Consider the following 22,408-nt stretch of genomic DNA (forward strand, 5'->3'; position numbering starts at 1 on the left):
ATGTCACTAAGTTTGGGGATGATTTGTTACATAGCAGTAGATTAGAACAGGGTCCAATAAGTACTCATTGAATGAGTCAATGTGGAGAGGTCTGGTTGAAGGAATATTGCCTGTGCTTTAGCTTGGTGTGAGTTTTGGTCGACAGCTCTCAGTTTTTCCTTCCCCAAGAGGCCCTGGAGATCCTGGAAGCCCCAGTCCAGAAGTCTGTACTCCCCGTACTTAGCCAAGAGGAGACTCGCAGAAACTCTGCTCAAGGCTGAGAACATGGCGGGGCCATCAAAAGTTAGCTCTGGCAAGACCCTCAGAGAGCATTCATGTCATTGGGCATTCTTAATCTTGGGCCCATGCATGGTTTCAGGGGAGCAAAAACACATTTCCTCTGTGTGTGTATTTTCCTGGGGAAAGGGTCTCTAGGCTCTAATTTTTATCAAAATTTTGAAAAGCCTGTGTTTCCAAGGTGTTAAGAGCTACTGATTTAGCACAACGATCTCAATTTCTGGTTAAGAAACTGAGAACGCTTCATTTTCTCGTAAAAAGGTGGACGAGGTACCGTAAATAAGCTTCATTCTGCAAACAATTCTGGATAAAAGAAAAAAACCCCAACTTTTTTTAATGCACTGATGAGCTGGCAAGAAAGTGAGGAATACTCAGGCCAAAAAACTCAAGAATCCAAAGAGGTAAGTTGAGCTATTTTATTTGTTTGTTTATATTGTGGAGATCTCTCTCTCCCTCCCTCCCTCCCCCACCCACCCTTTCTCTCTCTCTCTCTCTCTCTCCATATATATATATATATATATATAGTGAGATCTACCCTCAACAAATTTTTAACTGTACAGTACAGTATTGTTAACTATAAGCACAATGTTGTACAGCAGATTCCTAGAAATTTTTCATCTTGCACAACTGAAACTTTATCATTTTTATTTTTTAACTCAGTAAACTTGAACTTGGTCGTATGGGCTGGGGTGATATGAGAGAAACCAGTGTTATATTAGTAACTGGCTCTCCAACAAAACAAAGTACCCTGTTTTTAGTGTTTGCTGATTTCCACAGTGTAAATACTCTCACCATAGCCAATTTCAAGCTCTCAATGGTACCAGGAACTGCGAAATTCCTAAATATTGGTTCTTCTGAGCTGGTAGGAGCCAGTTCCAGCACACTACTGCAAGAAACTCAAGCCTCCTCTAAGGTTGGAAGTCTGATAAGACCTTCCTCACATAAGATTGGGACTTCAGTGAATGAATGAACCAGATAGAAGCACCACCACATCCCAACAGACTGAAAAGAAAAATGCCCATCTTAATTTCCCTTTTCTCAGGAGAAAATAAAATAGCCCCTGCAAATTCACAATATAAGCCATACCTATGTCATTTGAAGCCCAAATTCACACTACTTAGGTGGTCTGAAAAATTTCAGTCCAGCATTTAACTTAAATTGGGCCCAGTCTGGTTAACACCATAAGCATCTGGCAAATCAAACGCAAACCCTCTTGGAAAAACCCACCTTCACCCCAGGCCTCAAGAATTCCCACAGAGAAATCTCCAAAGAAATAGTAGCTCCTAATTGAAGATCACGAAACACGCAAGGGAACAACAGATGATGGAAACAAGTCTACGCTGACTTAAGGTATTGGAATTATCAAATAGTATAAAATAACTATGTTTAAAATGCTGAAAGAGTAGAAGAGAAACTTAAAAACTTGAACAGGGAACAAGATACTCTGAAGAAGGACCAAGTATATTTGAACAAGAAATAGAATGTCCCTGTAGAAATTTAAGATATTGTAACTAAATCTACAAATTTAATGGTTGTATTTAATAGAAGATTAGATACAATTGAATATATCAGACACAATAAAATTATAAGTGGAATAAAGACCTGAAGAAATTCTCTAAAAGACAGCACAGAAAAATAAAAAGATGGATATATGAAAGAATAGTTAAAAGACATGGAGGATAGAGTGAGATGGTCCAAAATACATATAATCAGAGGTTTCAGAAGGAGAGGAGAGAGATGATGGGACAGAAGTAATATTTGAATAGTTAGTGGCTGAGACTCATCCAGAAATCCATCAATTCATGCAATCAAGAATCTTGAAATCCTCAAAAGAATAAATAAAAAGAAATCCACAAGTAGTCATATCATAGTGAAGCAGATTACCAAAGACAGAGAAAGTCTTAAGGTCAGATTATTTTCGAAGTAGTGACAATTAGACTAAAACAGCTGACTTCTTAATAGCTGGAAGATAGTAGAATTATATTTTCAATGTGCTGAGAAAAAATGACTGTCAACCAAGAGTTCTAAAACTAGTGAAAAGATATTTTAAGAATAAGAAAAAATAATGACATGATGAGATGAACAAAAACATATTTGCCACCAGCAGGCAGAAAGAAAGTGATTCCAAATGGAAGGAATTAAAGACAAGAAGGATTGCAGAGCAAAGAAAGTGGTATCTATATGAGTAAAAACAAAGATTGTATAAACAATACTAACAATGTCTTGTAAGCTTAAAAAAAGATAAAATTCAAATACATGAAAGTAATATATAAGCTAAAAGAGGGGTGATTAGAATTAGTTCTAACGTCCTTGCTTTATTTAAGAAAAAATAGAAGATACTGGTTAACTTCAGACAGGCAAAATAAGCATATTAAAGTTTCCAGTATAACCCCTAAGAGTAGCAAAAAAAAAAAAAAAAAAAAAAAGGTATAATTTGCAAACTAGTAAAGGAGAAAAATGGAATAAGAAAAACTAATCAAGAAAACAAGAAAGAATAGAAAAAGAAATCGAGAAAAGGCAGGAAAAATACAAATTAATAAGGTAAAGTACATATACGTACACACATAAACATATATATAAATGTATGTGTGTGTATGTATCAGTATTTCAATAAATGTACATGGACTAAATGCTTCAGTTAGTAGAAAAAGATTGCCAAACTAGACAAAGCAAATGAATCCACCTATCAGCTGTTCATAGAGGCGTATCTAAAACATAATACAGAAAGATTGAGAGTAAAAAGGATGAAAAAAAATCTGCCAAATACTAAGCAAAGGAAGATTGACATATCTATATTAATTTTAGTCAAAATAGACTTTGACAAAAAAAAGCATTATGAGAGACAAAAGGGTCACTTCATAATGATTAAAAAGTCCAATTCATCAGTAAGATGGAATAATCTTACATTTATATGCACTTAATAACATAACTTCAAAATAAAGCAAAAAGAAAAATCAAGGAAAGCAAAATAAAAACAAATTCACAATGCAGTGGGAGATGTTAACACACCTCTCTCAGTAACTGATAGATCAAGCAAACAATCAGTGAGAATTAGGAAAGTGGGGTCCATAGAGGGGAAGTGACAGATGTTCATTCATCCTTGCACAAACACTGAGTGCCTGGATGTCCCAGATCCCACAATTATATGCTTTGCCAGAAAGAAAAAATGCTTTTAGTACTTTTATGAGTGAGAATTTTAGTCCCATTTTATAAATTGGGAGGCTGAGAGACATGGAGAAGTTAAATAACTTGGGTAAGATGCTCTTCCTCAGAAATCTTAAATGTCAAATCCTACTGCCTTACACAGCCTTTGACCTTCCTACTTGTGGACAACCTTAATCCCCTTATATCTCCTCCTGGACTTTAACTTCCTGGAGACCTCTGGTCCAGTCTTTTTAGCCCCTCTCATCACTCTTCTTTCTTTCCCAGCCTGAACCTCTGGAGGGTCATTTGAATCCCTCCCTCCTCAGTATCCCTGATTCCCTTGCATCCCTATCCTCTTGGGCTCAGCCCATCCTTGTATCATGCCTGGAGCCCACCTTCTGTGCTCCTGAGACTGGCTAGCTTGCTGAGCCCTGCTGGAGAAAGATGCCCATCTCTACGAATTCTCCCAGTTCCTGGATCCCAGTCTCCCCACTAATTCTGGGATCTTGCTCCATCAGCTTTACTCGCCCCCATATCTATAAGACCTCATTCTCTTCGCTCTTTCTCCTTAGCCTAACAACTTGCTCAAGTCTCTTCCATTCTAAAAAGGATCCTCTCCTCCCCTTTCCGGCCACCATGTAACCATTTTGCTCCTCTCCACATCCAAGTTTCTCCAAAGAGTAATTAACTATGTGTCCACTTCCTCACTCTTTGTAAGCTGGCTTCATCCCTCATCACCCCACTGAAACCTCTCTTTCTAAAACTACCAAGAATCTACTAATTACCAAGTCCAAGAGATATTTTTCATTCTTGTTAGAACCTGGGCTCCCCAGGCCTCAATAGCCTTAGGATACAAATGGACCTACATGACTAAAAATGAAACAATAAGCACCAAATTTCACCCATTCTTTGCATCTACCTGCTGAGGTAGGCGAGGAGACCGTCTGGTCCACCCACGTATTTCTGAGAGTCCACAGGCCATTGCTCCTATTGACTCACAAATAGCCTGATTCAGTAGGGCATGTCCGTGGCCCTACGTTTTCCTGCTTTGGTTGAGGCAAAGAGCCCTGTGGAGGGGAAAATGCTTCTCTTTGCTTTATGAGTTCCCAAAGCAGATTTGTTTGCTCCTTGAAATCCTACATTTTTTTCTTTACACTATTTCCCTTGGTAGGACTCAGACGAGTCCAGTGGGCCAAATTAGGTGTTGAATCTGAATGCAGACTCAGAAGTGAGTTCAAATTCTTCATCCTCCCACTCGCCCTGCTTGCCCTAAGCACTAAGATGTTTCCTCTGGGTCAAGTTCATACACTTGAGTTCTTCCCTCAGTGAAGCAGGCCCTGCTGCTTGGCTACTCAATGGCTATTCCCCCTTCCTTTTGCCTAACAGCCCCTGACCTTATTCAGGTACCTACTTTAGGGAAAGCAGTCCCAGGCCTAGCCCCAAGGGGAGAGTCACCATTAGCCTCTTGTCATCGAAGTAGTCTCAGGCCCCCCAGCTAGTGATTGTTTTAAGCATGGACTTCTTCTAAATGTCCCATTTCCATGAGGCTGAAACACTGAGGCTCAGGGTCACTAAGTTCAAACAGTGTCTTCAGGGTAGAAGCTGATTTCATTGCTTAGAATCCACTGCCCTCTCAATTCTAGCTTTTGTTTCTTTCTGGCCTGAGTATTCCTTACTTCATTGCCAGCCAGGATGGGTTTTCACACAAAATTGCACTCTTTCCTGGCTTCTTTCTCTTCTCCTATTATCCTGTGCTTCCCCTTCTCCCTAACTGGTTTCTCCTGGGAACACTTCTTTACTAAATCATCTTTACTGAATCTTCATCTCAGAATTTGCTTCTGGGAGAACCTGACCTATAGCATGGATTACTTTAAGAATCTGATGAAACCCCAGAATGGACCTTGTCCCCAGAAAAGTACACATACACACATTCAAAATGTTATGCCTTTTTGCTCCCCCAAAGTCATCCATGGACCCAAGATTAAGAACTCTGGATAAAATGATCTTTGGGGCCCCTCCATAGCTAACTTTGCTTTGTCTCTGGGTGGGTTTGAGGAGCTTAGCTTTGAGTTTCTGAATTGAGGCTTTCAGGAGTGTGGGATCCAACATCCCTTTAGTGGATTTGTTTTCTGTCAGATTCTTAGGTGAGAGTTTCTGAATTGAGGCTTTCAGGAGTGTGGGATCCAACATCCCTTTAGTGGATTTCTTTTCTGTCAGATTCTTAGTTGAGAGTTTCTGTTGCTCTCAACTAAAAAAAAATTTTTTTTTTCCCACACCACACAGCTTGCGGGATTTTTAGTTCCCCAACCAGGGATTGAACCTGGGCCCTTGGTAGTGGGAGTGCGGAGTCCTAACCACTGGAGCGCCAGGGGAATTCCCTCAACTAAGAACCTTGATAGAGACACTGCCGCATGCTGCATCTTCCAGCATCTCCTGACTCTTCATTGTCCCCAGCACACCATACGGGTTTTACTAATGCTATCTTCTCTGCCCAGAGTGCCCTTCCTCTTCCTTTTAGTCCAATGGCCATTCATTTTTATACTCAGCTCTGACACCACCTCCTCCAGGAAGACTTCCCCGAGAGTCACTCTTGGGAGGATGCCCCAGAGGGATCCCAAGACAGGTGGTCCACACGACCCATGCAGTGATCTAGTTTTATGGGGCTATGTTTACGGGTTCATCTCCCTATCTATGGGGTAAGTTCCTCAAAGTTAAGAACTGTGCGTCATTCTTTTGTGTACCCTCAGCACCTATTTCAGGGCCTGGTACACAGTAGAAACTAAAAATATTTGTGGGATGAATGAATGAATACCGGTAATTTGTGGTGGAGACAGGGCTTAAACCAGTTTTTCTGGCTTCGAAGCCTCTGCATTTTCCACCGTAGATGCCAGGGGCTGGGGGCAGGCTTGTTTGGGATTAAAGTTTTTTCCAGCTCGGTAGTGCCCTGTTCCCCATGGCCTTGCTGAGGCTGTTGATGCTTCGCTAGAGGCCACAGCCCAGCCCAAGCATCCTAGAGCCTCCTTGTGCCCACACTTAATGTGCCTTCAGCTGGAAAACAAACCTGGGCAGGAGAGCACTCCCTGAGGCCCCTCTGGTGGCCCCAGTCTGGTAACTAAGCTGTCCCCTCCTCCTTCCTGACTTTTGTGCTGGGCCCTCGCACCACGCTCCTGTACCTCCCTCCTTCTCCTTCCCTCCTTCTCCTTCCCTCCCTCTGGCCAGGAGCCTGGGACCCCGGCTGTGAGTCAACCCCAGAACAGGGTGTCCAGCCTCTTCTTCCCATGGCCGAAGTCGCCCACGGGGGCTCTAGCTCTCTAACCCCCCGCCTGGTCGCTGCCCCTTTGAGAACCTGGGGTCCGGGGAGGCCGAGGGCTCCGGTCTCCGCTGGGGAAACTGGACTCTGGCTGAAGCCCCCAGGCAGGGGCTGCGCTGCCCCGGAGAGAAGCTGTCCTCCTGCCTGTGTCCAAGGCCGGCTCTGGGGGTGAAGGCGTCCCCGGGAGAAGCAAGCTGTTCTCCACTCCGCCACCCCCTCCCCAGGTGCCCGGCTCTCCAGCTGTTTTCCTCCTCTGGGCTGTGGGACCTTCTGCAGATCTCCTCTCCTCAGGATGAGGAAAGCAGGTGGCTCTCCCCGCCAAGGCCCCCAAGGGTCCTCCCGCCTCTCCCAGCAGGCACCTGGCTCTCTGCTCGCTTCATTCTCCTGTGGCCGCGGCCCTTCTCCGCAGTGACAGGTGACGGGAGCAGGGTGCCCTCCACCCCTAGCCTCACTCTCCGGGCTCGGGGCCTGTGTCTGGGGAGGGGAGGCTGGGTCCCCCTAGGGAGGACCTGGCTGCCCAGCAGCGGGGACACCGGGGCAAGTTTGCCGGGCCCCGGCCTGTGGCCGGGACGGGCCCGTGGCTCAGAGGCGTCTGTCTGTGGGCAGGGCCGGCTCGGAAAGTCATGGCGCACCTGCAGGACCCCTCACCTGCCTTTTCAGAGTGCTCTCCCTCCACCCCGACAGTGGCTCTCAGGCATCCCTGGGGTCATATTTTCAGGAAAATGGGCGTGTGGCGCCCTCGGTCATCAAAGCAGCAGCCGGCGCCTGGCAAGAGTCCCCTTGGGAGGAGCTTTCCCCTCAGAGCAGCGGTTCTCAGCTGCGAGTGAGAATCACCTGAGCGCTTTTTTTTTTTTTCCCGCGGTACGCGGGCCTCTCACTGCTGTGGCCTCTCCCGTTGCGGAGCGCAGGCTCCAGACGCGCAGGCTTAGCGGCCATGGCTCACGGGCCCAGCCGCTCCGCGGCATGTGGGATCCTCCCGGACCGGGGCACGAACCCGTGTCCTCTGCATCGGCGGGCGGACTCTCAACCACTGCGCCACGAGGGAAGCCCACCTGAGCGCTTTTAAAAACCACCGATGTCCCAGCCGCACCCACACCGGTTGAATCAGCACCGCCGAGGAGGGGCGCCTCAGGGTGGGCCTTAAAGCTCCCGGATGGTCCAAACGGGCGGCATTTGAGCCTCACAAGGACACTGAAAGACAGGTACTGTCGTCATCCCCACCGTACAGGCAGGGACACTGGGCTCCGAGAAGTGAAGCCACTTGACCGGGGTCAGAGGGCAAGTGGGAGGGATGGGACTGGAGTCCCAAACGGGAGGGGCGGGTGGCCCCCCTGCTGACCGTGGATCTGGGCTTCCAGGGGGGCTTCGAGTGGGACCACGAGGTCTCAGGCTGGCCCAGGAGCCTGGGCCTCGGGCTGACTCAAGAGCTGGCCCTGTCTCCCCACAAATGTGGAGACATTTCTGCCACCTCCTCCTCCAAAGCGCTGGACTGGGCCTCCTCCAAGCCCCAGGACGCGGTGGGTCACTTCCACTCACCCAGCCGGGTCCTCTCTGGAACAGCGTGCCCTTTGGTGACGGGGAGGATGCATTTTTGAGGTGAAATATTATATAACAGCCAGGAACGGAAAATATTAAAAGCCCACGGGTGCCAGCAAGGTTCGCACCAGGGCCAGAAAGTTCAGAAAAAGGAGGCAGGCTCCCTGCAGTGGAGGCCACGGGGTGGGGCGGGATCAGCTCGACCACCCACACCCTGAATCCCAGGCTGCCTCCGTCTTCAGGGTGAGCGGGAGCCTTGCCTGGGCCACAGGAAGGTCCCAGGGTGGTGACCCCAAGCGGAGAGCTGAAGCTGCTCAGATCCCTCATAAAGCTGGAGCAGCTGTGTCAGCCTGCCCGTCCGCGTCCCTCTCCCACTCCAGGCCTTGAGGATCATGAGGCCCGTAGGGGGAAGTGGAACATTCGGGAACCTGGGGTCAGGCTGCCTGTGGGTCTGCTCTGAGCATCCCCTGGAGGCTCCCTCAAGCAGGGCAGGCCGTTCACCCCTAGAACTGACTCAGAGCTGCCCAGGTGTCAGGAGTCATGGCTGGGCCTGCATCCTCAAGGGAGGATGTCTCAGTGTCTCAGGGCAGAGCCAGAAGCCTCACCAGACCCAGAACTCGGACTGTAGTCCCCTAGCTTCACAGCTCAGTGAGATGCCGGGGAGCCTACTGGAGGCCTAGATGTGGAGCAGCAGACCTGCGCCACCGTGGCTCTGCCCCTCCCAGCGTGAATGGCCTTGGGTAAGTCCCTTACCCTCTCGGGATCTATGAATTTATGACACTGAGCCAGGTGCTGGGGACACAGAGATAAGGCACGGGCCTTGCCCTTCAGGAGCTCACAGTCAATTGAAAGAAGACAGCATTTCCAGGTGAAGCAAAGAGCTCTTCAACTCAGGGTGGGGCTAAGTGGAAAATGATGGGGCTGGGGCAGCTCAGAGGTGGGGAGTGGTGTGGGCTATAGGGCTCAGGGCATGTGTCTGCCTGTTTTGGGTAGGAGGATAAACTCCCATATTGTGCATGTAACCCTAATGCTGCCACCACACCCCAGATCCCCATCTAGCTGTAACTGCAGACCCACTGCTCCCTACTTAGGGAAGCACTGTTACTCTGGTATTTGACTGACAGGGGCCACTGATTGGCTTAGGCTGAGCATCTGACCTAAACCCAGTCCATCCACCCACTGGCAGGTGACTGGTGAAGTGGGCTTCTTGGGAATCGTTCCACCCAATAGGGATGGAGATGGCAACTAGCTGAGCCAATCAGAATGGCTCCTGGTGGAATCTGAACTAAGCAAGTGCAGGAGGTGGACCCATGAGGAGCAAGAGGCAGGCAGAGCTACCATATAGAGAGAAGCACATACCCCACAGGAGAAACACCAGGCAGCCTGAGGGGCTGAGAGAGGGGCCTGCCTCAGCCCAGCTCTTGACTTCAGCTGTCTTTTCAACAAGCCTTCATTTTTTTTCAGAATGGCCTGAGTGAGTCACCATTCTCGTTCCCTAAAGTGCATAACCAGCTAAGGAGCCCCCTCATCTCCCTGGCGTGCCAGAGAGCAGCCAACTCTCTCCTCCATCCTGTATGAGGCCACTGTGAGGAAATGGAAAGATCAGAGGGCAGGAAATTAGGAGGCCTGGCCTGGGTTCAAGCCTGACTCAAGTTCCTAAGCGTCCCCAAGAGCCAGGCCTTGGCAGAAGTCTGGTACACCTTGCACAGTGTGCTTTCTCTTTCACTGGTTATGAGCAGGCTCAAATGAAAATGACAGATAAAAGCAGCCAGAAAGGTAAAGGTAGCTGCTGCCTATTCAGGGCATTCTCCCGCTGTTTGATGGGAGCTGATTAGTTGGGTGTAGAGGATTCAGAACCTCTCTGTTCAAGGGGCCTCTAGGGAGATCTGAGAGTCATCGGAGAGTAGGGGCAGTTCTGGATCCAGCAACGTGCTTGACAGTCTTAGCAGTCTCCTGGGGCAGTTCTCAGTAGACCTGTGTCTGAGTCCTAGGGAGAGCAGAAGGGCTGTAAGTAAAAGCTAAAAGAGCTGTTCCACTGAAAAGTCTGTGTCTTATTTGGGCATAAGCAGTCCTGTTTTGGGATCAGGCAAGAGAGGCATTTGTTCCTGCTGTGCTACTGACTTTTGTGCATGGAGAAGGCTCTAGGGTGCTGGCATCAATGCTTTGAAGAGCCACAGTGTTAAAGAAAAAGGGGGGGGTGGTCAGTGGAGAAACGTTCCTTTCAACAAATAGTGCAGAAACAGTTGGACATCCACATGCAAAAAAGGAACCTTGATTCACAGACTTTACACCATGTGCAAAAACTAGTTAAAAATGAATCATAGACCTAAAGGTAAAACCTAAAACTCCTAGAGAAAACCTTTGTGACTGTGGGTTAGGTAAAAATTTCTTAGAGCCAACACCAAAAGCACAAATTTATAAAATAAAAAATTGATAGATTGGATTTCATCAAAATTAAGAGCTTCTGCTCTTCAAAAGACACTGTTAAGAAAATGGAAAAACAAGCTACAGACTGGGAAAAAGTATTTTCAAAACATATCTGATAGGGACTTCCCTGGTGGTCCAGTGGTTAAGATTCTTTTTTTTTTTTTTTTAATTTATTTATTTTTTTTTGTGGTACGCGGGCCTCTCACTGCCGTGGCCTCTCGCGTTGCAGAGCACAGGCTCCAGACGTGCAGGCCCAGCGGCCATGGCTCACGGGCCCAGCCGCTCCGCGGCACGCGGGATCCTCCCGGACCGGGGCACGAACCCGCGTCCCCTGCATCGGCAGGCAGACTCCCAACCACTGTGCCACCAGGGAAGCCCCCAGTGGTTAAGATTCTGTGCTTCCACTGCACGGGGCCTAGGTTTGATCCCTGGTTGGGGAACTAAGATTCCACATGCCTTGTGGCCAAAAAGTAAAAAGCAAAAAAACCCCATATCTGATAAAGGACTTGTATCTAGAATATATAAAGTACACTCAGATTTCAGTAATGAGAAAACAAATAACCTAATTACAAATGGGTAAAATATTTGAACAGGCACTTCATCAAAGAAGACATAGAAATGGCAAATAAGAGTATGAAAAGCTGGGGGCTTCCCTGGTGGCACAGTGGTTAAGAATCCTCCTGCCATTGCAGGGGGCACGGGTTTGAGCCTTGGTCTGGGAAGATCCCACATGCCATGGAGCAACTAAGCCCGTGTGCGACAACTACTGAGCCTGTGCTCTAGAGCCCATGAGCCACAACTACTGAGCCCACGTGCCACAACTACTGAAGCCTGCGCACCTAGAGCCCGGGCTCTAGAGAACCTACCACAATGAGAAGCCACGCACCACAATGAAGAGTAGCCCCTGCTCACTGCAACCGGAGAAAAGCCCACACGCAGCAATGAAGACCCAACACAGCCAAAAATAAAATAAATAAATTTATTTTTTAAAAAATGTATGAAAAGCTGCTCAACATCATTGGTTACCAGGGAAATGCAAATTAAAACAAGACACTACACAACCATGGGAAAGGCTTAAAAACGGTCAAACATGAAACTTTAACAGTATCAAGTATTAATAAAAATGCTGAGCAGCTGGAACTCTCATGTTGCTGGTTGGAAAGTAAATGGAAAAATCACTCTGGGAAACAGTTTGAAAGTTTCTTATAAAGTTAAACATACACTTCACATATAACCTAACAATCGCACTCCTAGATATTTACCCAAAAGAAATGAAAAACCTGTTTACACAAAAACCTGTACATAAATATCCATAGTGAAAAGGTAGTTGCTAGAAACTGGAGACAACCCAAATGTCCTTCAACTGGTGAACGGAAAAAGAAACTGTGGCACATCCATACAATAGAATATTACTCAGCAGTAAAAAGGAATGAACTATTGACACGTGCAACAGCATGGATGATTATACTAAGTGAAAGAAGGCAGACTTAAAAGGCTCTTACCAGGGACTTCCCTGGTGGTCCAAGGGTTAAGAATCCGCCTTCCAATGCAGGGGATGCGGGTTCGATCCCTGATCGGGGAACTAAGGTCCCACATGCCGCGGGGCAACTAAGCCTGTGCACTGCAACAGAGCCCATGCACCACAACTAGAGAGAAGCCGGTGCACCACAGTGAAGGTCCTGCATGCCACAACCAAGACCTGATGCAGCCAAATAAATAAATATTTAAAAAAAACCAACGCTCATACCAAAGGATTCCACTTGCAGGACATTCTTGAAAAGGCAAAATGACAGGGAAAGAGAACAGATCAGTGGTGGTCAGCAGCTAGGGATGGGGGAGAGGGCTGACTACAAAGGGAGCTTCTGAGGTGATGGAAATATTTTGTATCTTGATGGTGATGGTGGTTATAAGATTGTTTGCATTTGTCAAAAATCATAGAACTTGCCACTCAAAAGGGTGACTTCTACAGAATGACAATCGTGCTCCAATTTTTAAAAATGGGAAGTGGGATTCAAACTTCTTCTTCCCTTTCTTTGCCTTCCCTGTCACTGGCCAACATTCTGTCCTCAAAGCTCTTGTTTTCCTGGGGGGAAAAACACCCCAATTCGGCCACCCTGAACACTGCTTTGCTTCTGGGAACAAAAAGCCAACCCACTAAGAATGGTCTGTGCAGGCCCATGTCTGTTTCTCTTCCTCTGTCCCACCCTGTCTGGCTAAGCCTGCTCACCAAGGCCCTTCTAACCTCCATTTCCCCTTCCCTGCCTGCTCATCCGGGCCATCTGGAGTCCCAAATCTTTATGGCCCAGGCTTTGTGTGGGTGAAAGATCCTGCTTGGAAAGAGATCCTTACGCTCAACTTTCCACAGCTCTAGCCCATTAAACGTCCACGGGTCCCAGGGATGCACAGCCAGAGAGGACAACTACCTGGCATCCGCCTCACCTCACCCCTGACTGAGGCCACCCCCATCACGACTGCAGGCTCTTCTGGGCTGCCAGCATCGTGGTCAGAGCTGAAGCCGTACTACAGCCAGAGCCACCTGGGGCCTCTCAGGGGAGTCATGAAAAGAGGCCCCGGGTCATGGGAAGCAAGCAGCAGAGTCTGGTAGATGCTTCGGGGCGAGCCTGATGAACCACCAGGGCAAACACATCCCACTGAGTGTGACTAGTCCAGGAGGGGAGTGTGAACACTCTTGCGATGACTCCCTGGTAAGTGTGCACCCAGTAATCCTGTACAAAATCATGAGTGTGGGTGTCCCTGAGAAACAGCAGGGCACCGTGGGGACACTAAGATGTAAACTCAAGGCTGTGACCATGGTGAGTCACCACAGGGACAGTGAGGTGACCTTTTTTTTTTTTAAGCTTGAAGAGCATTCTGTGATGACCACGGTGAGCACACTACGCAAGGTGGAGGGCTCTACCTGACATGTCTTGGGGGATCCGCCAGACCATGGCCCATTCTCAGGGAATCTGCTCCCACCTACAACCTGTGCGGGGTAAGCACACCCTTACAAGACCAGGTGCTGACTGTCAGGTGGCGGTGCGTGCAGCAACCCATGTGGCTTACATAGTTCTGAAGGTTTCTTTGTTTTTCTTCCATTTTCCAAGCTGGAGTTGTTATTATAGTTGCTCAGCTTTGCTCAACTCTTCTGGGATGTGTTGATGTGGTTACAGGGTGAGGGGAAGTCATACATGGGTAGGTTTGCAGCAGAACAAAGGGAGTGCAAATGCTGAGGTTGACAGCTGTTAAAGTGGTCTCTTGATATCAGGATTCAACTACTGGTATCAAGGTGAGTAGTTAGACATTTCGGGTTGACTCCTACTAGGAAAGGGGTGCTTGTGTTTGTGGTTGTGTTTTAGGTGCGTACGTGTCACTTTTTACTTCCTAGCATCCGTTCTTCCTACTTCTGGTGACAGCACCACAATTTTCCTTTGAGAAAAATCAGTCCATGTGATTCCAGTGGGATGATCTACCCCTACCTCTGGAAGTGGGCTAATCAGAGCTTTCCACCCACATGGTTACAGGAACTGGGTCAGGAATAGGCCAATGAGAGCCTTTCCCAGGACTTCTGCTGGAACAATGGGGGGAGAGACATGCTTTTTCCATTGGAGATTTGAGATGTGCTAGAAGGGAGTCTGGAGCTTCTGGAAGATAATACATGGGAATGGCATCTGTTCCAGTTACTGTTGCTGTGTAACAAACTACCCCAAGTTTTAGTGGCTTAAATGATAATCATTTTATCATATCCCCTGAATTCTGTAGGTCAGGATTTCAGGTAGGGCTTGACTGGGCCATTCTGCCTTTTATGACTTTGATTGAGGCCACTCAGTGGCATCCATCTGGTAAATGAGCTGGTCTGTCCTAGAGGGTACAAGACAGCTACACTCACATGACTGGTGATGTGAGGGCTGGAAGGCTGGGCTCAGCTGGGACTACCCACCAGAACACCTACACCAGGCCTCTCTGATTTGGTGGTCTCTTGGTAGTTAGCTGGCTTTCCCCAGAGCAAGCATCCAAGTGGAAGCTGCATGACTTTTTCTGACCTAGCCTGAGAAGTTCACCTCATTCCTGGTTACAAGCAAGTCATAGCCCCGCTCACATTCAAGGGGAAGGAAATTAGATTCTACCTCTTGATGGCAGAGTAGGGCAGTCACCTTGTACGAGAACACACGCAGTGGGAGCTATCGTTGCAGCCAACTTGGGAAAACACAGGCTACAGCCTCCCTGGGAAAAAAGCCATCTCAGAGGAAGCAGTTGAGAAATGGAAAGAGAGCAGTCCTGATGATATTGTTTGAGTCCCTGGATCCAATTTTTCCCAGGACTTCAGTTATGACAACCATCAGTTTCCTTTCCTGCATAGTCCAATCTGAGTTGTGCTTTTGTCTCTTGCAACTGAAAGATCTTTTACTCTTAGTGTGTATATCAGTTATCTATTACAGTACAACAAATCACCCCAAAACTCAGTGGCTTACAACAATGATTATTATTTCTCACGATTCTATGGGTGGCTAGACCATTCCTCTGCTGGTCTTACCTGGCTCACTTATGCAACTGCTGAGGTGGAAAATTCAAGATGGCCTCATTCACATGTCTGGCTGTTGGCTGGGGGCCTCAGTTCTCCTTCATGTGGTCTCTTATCCTCTAGGAGGATAGATTGACTTCTTTCTATGGTGGTCTCAGGACCGTGTTCCTGGGGAGTGGAGGCGGCAAAGTCTCTTGAGTGTCATTTCTGTCATTCCTTTGTTCAAAGCAAGTGACAAAGCCAACCCAGGTCAAAGGTGAGTAAAGAGACTCCACCTCATAACGGGAGAGTTGCAAAGAATTTGTGGCCATATTTAATCCACCACAGTACGATAGATAGCTGGATCACGTTAGATGGGGACATGTTTGAAATTAGTGTATGTATGGGAAGCAGGGTGTATGTGCCAGGCAGGCAGAGCCAGCGTGTTCTAGTATGTTCTCGCTGAGGAGCATATGGCTGGAGTGTCATTTCCATGGTGGCTTCTCTGAGCTGAGGGCACCCCAGGACAAGGTCTACACTAGGTCACCGGTTCCCAGGGGCGACTCTGAGTTGAAGACCTACTGTGTCTGAGTGACTTCACCTCTCTGAGCCTCAGTTTTCCCTCTATAAAATGGGTGTGGTCATCCCTGCCTCGCAGATCAACTGTGAGGCTGAAGATGAGCTGGTGACCATGCATGTGCCTTGTATATTACAGGATGGTGAACATTATCATCTGAGACCCAAGAAGGAATAGTCAAGGTGGGCCTGGGTGGTCAGAGAGGGCAGGAGGGAGGAGACTGAGATGGGGCATCGAAAGGTGGGGGACATTCACATGGGAGGGGAGGAAGGGCTGTATTTCAAGATGGGAAGCTGAGGAATAAAACTATAAAGGCATTGGGTTGGAACAGTGACAGACTGTATCTAGGATAGGGAGGAGAACAACAGGGTCAGAGTGCGAGCTCTCCCACTCCCGTAGACTCTGGGTGTCTAGGCTCCCATACATACTGGGTCAGCAGCCCCTGAGGGTTACTCAGAGCTACAGTGAAGTCTTCCAGTCCCCAGGGATCATTAGTGGCTTGTCCCTACCCAGGCCTGCAAAGCCCTCTCAGGCCGCAGGGGGGCAATGATGGGAGCATGGGAGTGGTGGTCAGAGAGCATGTTAGAGACACAGCACCTTCCTCTGGAGCCACCAGCATCATGTCAGACCCCTCCCAGTGTTCCCAAGCTCCTTTCCCCTCAGCAGGGTGGGGACCCCTGGCCTTAGGCTTGGGTCACAGTTGGCCTGGCTAAACATGGCTCCAAGCCCCTCAATCCCCTGGATAGGGGTGGAAGTGATGGATGGGTTTCAGTGTGTTCCAAGCCGGGGCTTGGAGCTGCAGCAGACTAGCCTGGCCTGCAGAAGCCCCAGGTGGCCACTCATGGCTGGTGCCGACCCATCTAGGCCAGGCCCTGGACAGTCCAGATCTGTGGCTGCCTCCCAAGCCCTGACTATCCTAAGGTCCTGGCCAAGGAGAGCAGCAGCCTCTCCCTCAAAGGAGTTCTGGGAGCACCGGGTGGGAGCAGGCTCAGATCCCACCAATCTAGCCCTGCGCAGTTCACAGCTCAGCCCCACTTGGCGACAGAGAGGGATTCTTTGATGGGGGAGGTGGGAGGACATGAGCTAGAGGGACACAACCTGCTGGGCTGTAATCAGAACCCAGGGATTCTAACTCACAGTCCCTCAGCCTGTGCCAACCATGACAATACCCTCTGGCCACTGGGGCAGGATAGATGGGGCCTCAGTGTGAGCTCTGGGCCAAGCAAGGACACCTAGGCAGGAATCATGGCCTAAGGAGCTCCACTTTGCCAAGCCCTCCACCTTATAGGCTTCCCTCCTCCCACTACAGAAAGAGAAGAGAGGGGTGCATTTGGGCGGCTGGGGAGACCTCTTTCACCTACTCTGGGATTCCATAGAGTAGAGACCTTGGAAATCAGCTGATTACCCTGACCTTGACCTCTGGTCCTCTGGTTTACCTTTCCCCACCTGCCTTTCCTGTCTACCTTACTCTCCTTATCTAGAGTCTGTGGTCAGGTAGCTTCTCAGGCCTCCTTCCTGTCCTCTGGTGAGATTCTTTGGAGCTGTCATTTCTTCTTTTCTCTCCTTTCTGCAGTGTTTGTTGTCAGCATCTTATCAAACCTTGTAAGAGCTGGTGGGGGTCTCAGAGCTCACTCAGTCCAAACTCCTGTTACACAGGTGGGGACACTGAGGTCCAGGGTCACTTGGGTCATTGCTTGTCCAAGATCACACATCAAAATTAGCAACAGAGCCAGCACTAGGCTTTTGACTCCCAAGTTCTTGTTTTTCTCCTGTTCTTTGATCAGGCTATTGTGGCTCAGCTTTTGTCTGACCATGGACCAGCAGAGTTCTCAGGGGCTTCACTTAGTTCAGAATTTGCCTTCACTTAGTTCAGGCTAAAGCTGCTTCATGGCTTGGCTCTGATAGTAATTGGACGGGACTGGGTCTACTACAGGATCTATGGGCCAAAAGCTGGGGGCCAAGAGGGAGACCAGGCTCCAAGAGGAAAAGCAAACCAGCTCTGTGCCCCAGATCTGCTTAGGGGCTGTCCCTGCTCAACATCCTTCCTCCACCATCCTCCTCTCCCCCAACAGCTCCTGTCCGGGATGGTGCTCAGAGAAACAGAGCTCCTAAACCCTTGTTTGTACACACACACACACACACACACACACACATTCACATAGAGAGAAAGACACAGACGTACACACATACAGCATATACACAGGCACACACACACACAACCACACACGCACAGCTCTCTGGATAAGAGTGTGCACGGCTACACTGTGGGATCATTTCCATACAAGGCTCTTTCCTCTGAATGCATGGATACATCTCCTCCCTATGGCCTCCCAGTGCCCAGCCTGGAGCCTGCCCCCAAACAGGCGCTCAGTGAGGGTGTGTGGAAAGAGTGAGCTGACACTGGTGTGGAGGGCCACACGGGCCAGGCCTCCATCTCCAGGCCCTGCATGAGGCAGAAAGCCCAGCCCAGGCCAGATGAGCCTGAGACATGAGGCAGGCCTTGGAAGCTCCTGCTGTCTCCCTGGCTCACCCCTCCCCATCTTCTGCCTCCACCTGGTACTCTCTCCTTGTGTGGTCTGTTAGCCAGCCACATCAAAATCACCTGGGAGCTTGTTAGAAATGCAAAGTCTCGGTCCTCACCTCAGACCTACTGAACTAGAGAGTCAGGGTGAGGGGCCCAGCATCTGTGTTTTAACAAGCCCTCCAGGGGATTCTAATACACGCTGAAGTTACAGAACTGCTGCCTGTGACGACAGGCAAACTCATGCTGCAGGGGAGGCGGGTGAAGTCTGGGAACACAAGCAGCTGCCTGTGCCACCTATGGGTAAGGCACTGCTGGTGGCACCCATACCCAAAGTCAGACACACGCACATATGGGCATCTGGCAGGATCTCAGAGAATCCACATGCAGGAGCTCCTCTCGGGTCCAATGGGTATAGGCAGGTATCCAAATGGAAGCAGGCAGGGGTAAGGAAGAACTACTCTCATCCTGTGCCCCACCACTCCTCTGTCCCTTGTCCCTCTGAGGTTCCCTGAGTGCTCCCTCAGGGGCTACAGAAGCTCAGTAGTTGCCCAACTCTGACCAAGCACCCCCAGCTGAGAGGCCAGGTGATCTGTGGCCCTAAGAGAGCTTGGGGTATGTGCTAAGGCCAGCATAGGTGGGCCAGGGCCGGGGCCATGCGGGGGATCAGCAAGCAAAGCTTAGGCAAGAGCATCCCACCTCCTGAGCTATGAAATGCTGCCCACATGTAGAATTGCCCTTGGCCCCTTCCCAGGGCTGCTCAGTGCCCAGCCGCCTCTTCACCCATCCCTCTGCTCTGGCCTATGGAGCCCCAGGCAGCTGCCCACCTGGCCCATCCCCAGGCCCTGCGGCCTCTCCCTCTGAGAATCTGGAAGCGAAATCCGGGCCCCTGGAGTCTGCAGGGGGTGTGGGGAGGGGTGGGGAAGGCCGAGCTTCCTCAGGCTTGGATCTGGTTTCGCGGCCGCTTCCCGTGGTGCATTGCCACGGGCTGAGCCACCAGCTGTGCTATATAAGGCCCCGTGGCTGGGCTGCTGGGGAGAGGAAGACCTGGACCCCCCCAGCTGAGGAGTCCCACTCAGGACACGGTGAGCTCCACTCCTATTCTCCTCAGCCCATCCCTGCACCCCACTGCCTGGCTCAGCTCTTCCTGACCACCCCTTATCTCCCCCAGAGAAGACTCCCCTTTCTGCTCTGGAGTTCTCTCCTTTCTCCCATTGACCCAAGGTCTTTTCCCTCCCCCACCTGAGGATAGGGGCCCTCAGAGAGTCCCAGTCAGGATCTTTGTACCTCTGGGCACTCTGCTTTTTTCCTGCGGTCAGCCAGTCTTCTTTATCCGAGAGTTCTGGGATCCGTGGGATGGGGAGCCTCACCCGCAGAGCATATGCTGAGGAAACTTCCATGCGCTGCCAGATGGGAAATGGTTTTTCCATAAGGTGCCTCAGGCCACTTTGACTTCCCAGACAGTTGCGGAGCAATCCCAGACTGAATGCTGTGCAGGCCCGCGGGCTCAGCCCTCTGCTCAGAGCCTGGGAGCGTGGCGTGAGACACACAAGAGCTGGAGACCTCGGGGACACCCGTGCTCTGTTCTCTGGGCTGAGAAACAGGTGGTGGTGGAGTTAGTGGGCTTAGAGCTGGATGATCTGCAGCATGGGGTTGGTCTGTTCTTCTTTTGGGACAACAAAGTGCTATTTTTTTTTAATAAATTTATTTATTTATTTGTGGTTTTTTTGTGGGTTTTTTTTGGCTGTGTTGGGTCTTCATTGCTGCGCGTGGGCTTTCTCTAGTTGTGGTGAGCGAGGGCTACTCTTCGTTGCGGTGCGCGGGCTTCTCATTGTCGTGGCTTCTGTTGTTGCGGAGCACGGGCTCTAGGCGCGCGGGCTTCAGTAGTTGTAGCACGTGGGCTCAGTAGTTGTGGCTCGCGGGCTCTAGAGAGCTGGCTCAGTAGTTGTGGCACACGGGCTTAGTTGCACCGTGGCATGTGGGATCTTCCCGGACCAGGGCTCGAACCCGTGTCCTTTGCATTGGCAGGTGGATTCGTAACCACTGCGCCTCCAGGGAAGTCCCAACAAAGTGCTTTTGAATCTTTTTTTCCAGAAAGGAGGAATCTCCCTTTTCTCACCACACCCTGGACTTTGGAGGTTGAAGGGAATCACTTTTGAATTTCCAGGCACTGGTCAGATTCTGGGTTGGCCAGAGCTCTGGGGAGAGAGAAAATTGAGCGAGAGCCTGGGCCGCTCCCACTGCATCCTTGCCCTATTGCCAGGCCTGCTCTCCTCTCCCTGCTCCTGCAGCCCATAACCCATGCTCAGCAGTTACTGGGGGGCCCTAGCCTCTCCCAGTGCATCCCCTCTGCTCTCCCTCAGCAGGCTCCTGAGGGAGGCCCAGGAGCAGCCAGGCCAGAAACTCCCAGCCAGGCCCCAAACAAACAGGCCAGAAATGTGTTCCAGCTGCAGCCAGTGCATATCTGGGAATGTGTTCATGGAGGCGTGTGTCTGAAGCATCTGCACCCTTCAACTGGCCAGCCCTGTGAGGCGCCACTGTAGTCGGGGCAGGGGCTGCGTAGCCTTAAGATGTAAGCCTGTTGTGTGAGAATGGGAGCCCCACCAAGGGGTAGCAAAACATGCCCCCAAGCCCGGGTCTGAGAAGTGATTAATGAGTCACCCAGAGGCTGCCGCGGGTGATCCCAGGCCCCTCCTCATTGGCAAGGAAACTTCTCACCCCTACTGTCCCTTGTGTCCCATCTCGATGTGGGACCCTGGCACCTGGACCCAGGGTTTGAATCCAGGTCTGCCTCATGTGAACTCAGAGTCTGACTCTGTGCGTCTTGCAAGCTGACCAGATTTGCAATTTGGGCAGGTGTCACTCTCACAAGACTTCATTCTGTCCACTTTTCACCCTTGATAGGTCAAGAACTAGTTCTGCTCAAGCCCTAAGAGGTGACTTAGAGAAGTGGAACCTGACAAGCTTTGTTTCTTTGCAGGTCACTGATCTGAGAAACTTCTCAGGGGTCACGTTCCAGGGACAATCCGACTCTGTGAAGGAACCCTCACTCAACTCCTGCCACGTTCCCCACGGGACCTGGAGGAAAGATGGTGGTGATCAAGGCCTGCGTGTTCTTCTTCCTGGTCCTAGAGGTCACCTCTCTGTTGGGTACAGGCTAAGTATCTACTGTCTCTCTAATCCCCCACTTGTCATAATGAAGTCACTATGGTCTGGGACCCAACTCTGCATCTGCCTTAAGCCACAGCAGCAGCACTAAGATCTGAGGCTGGTTTGTCTATTTATTCATAATTTATACCCTGCTTGTTTTCCTAAAGGATTTGAGATAAGTACCAATATTACAACTCACAGAACAGAATCTTTTAAATGAGGAGCAGGGTAAGTGTCACTCAGAAGGCAGAAAAAAGATAAGAGCGTTACCACTCCCCCTGAGTGTTAAATTTAGCTCTGAGCTTTCTGATAGCCAAAGCAAAAGGGATCACTGAGTTCTCACAGCCAGATTTTTGGTTTTAGTTTCATGAAAATTCATTTAGACCCTGTAACCAAATTTGACAGAGACACCAGAACCCCTTCTGGTCTCCTTGTCCTCTGACCCCATTCTCTGGTGACACTGAGTTCTCAAGGGAACAGGTGGAGAGAATTTGCCTGGTGGGCTCCCCAAGGCTTCTAAGCATCAGAGCTCCCAGCACTATCCTGTATACGCTCTCCCATCTCCCCTTCCTTTCCTGATTTCTAGCCACATACTCAGGTAAAGCAAAAATATGCTCAAAATCCTCTCATAAAGCAGCGAGCACTGCAGGCTTTGTGACCACAGATGCAGGAACAAAGGCTGTCTCAGCATCTTGCCAAACCCTACATGTGCCCACCTCCTGCCTTGCTCTTTCTACCCTGACAGCTGCTGTTGGGGAAGATGATTAACATTCAGCCATCTGAGGGGAAATCAGATTAGTTTGATTAAAAGAGCTCCTATCACCCCAATTAAGCAGCAAAGAGAATACTGATTTGGCTCTCTCACGTGAGAGTTAATTACTTTTCAAAGATTTTGCAGTGCTCTGCTCTCCTTTCTCCTTTCCATTTGGGAGCCCCCAATGCAGCCTCCGGTGGCGTGGGCCTGGAGGC

At 49.6% G+C, this 22,408-nt stretch overlaps 1 protein-coding gene across 1 annotated transcript in view; it reads left to right on the forward strand.

The window, feature by feature from the left end:
* The first annotated feature begins 556 nt into the window (after nt 1-556).
* The window catches only part of CILP (cartilage intermediate layer protein), a 32,779-nt gene continuing 10,927 nt past the window's right edge, over nt 557-22,408 (forward strand). The window contains exons 1-3 of the mRNA XM_060005762.1: nt 557-677; nt 13,059-13,685; nt 21,270-21,439. Of these exons, the coding sequence (XP_059861745.1) occupies nt 21,379-21,439 (61 nt within the window). The 5' untranslated portion in view covers nt 557-677; nt 13,059-13,685; nt 21,270-21,378. The remainder of the gene's footprint in view (nt 678-13,058; nt 13,686-21,269; nt 21,440-22,408) is intronic.

This window comes from Delphinus delphis, chromosome 2 (genome assembly GCF_949987515.2).
Source record: "Delphinus delphis chromosome 2, mDelDel1.2, whole genome shotgun sequence".
In the NCBI taxonomy this organism is placed as follows: Eukaryota; Metazoa; Chordata; class Mammalia; order Artiodactyla; family Delphinidae; genus Delphinus; species Delphinus delphis.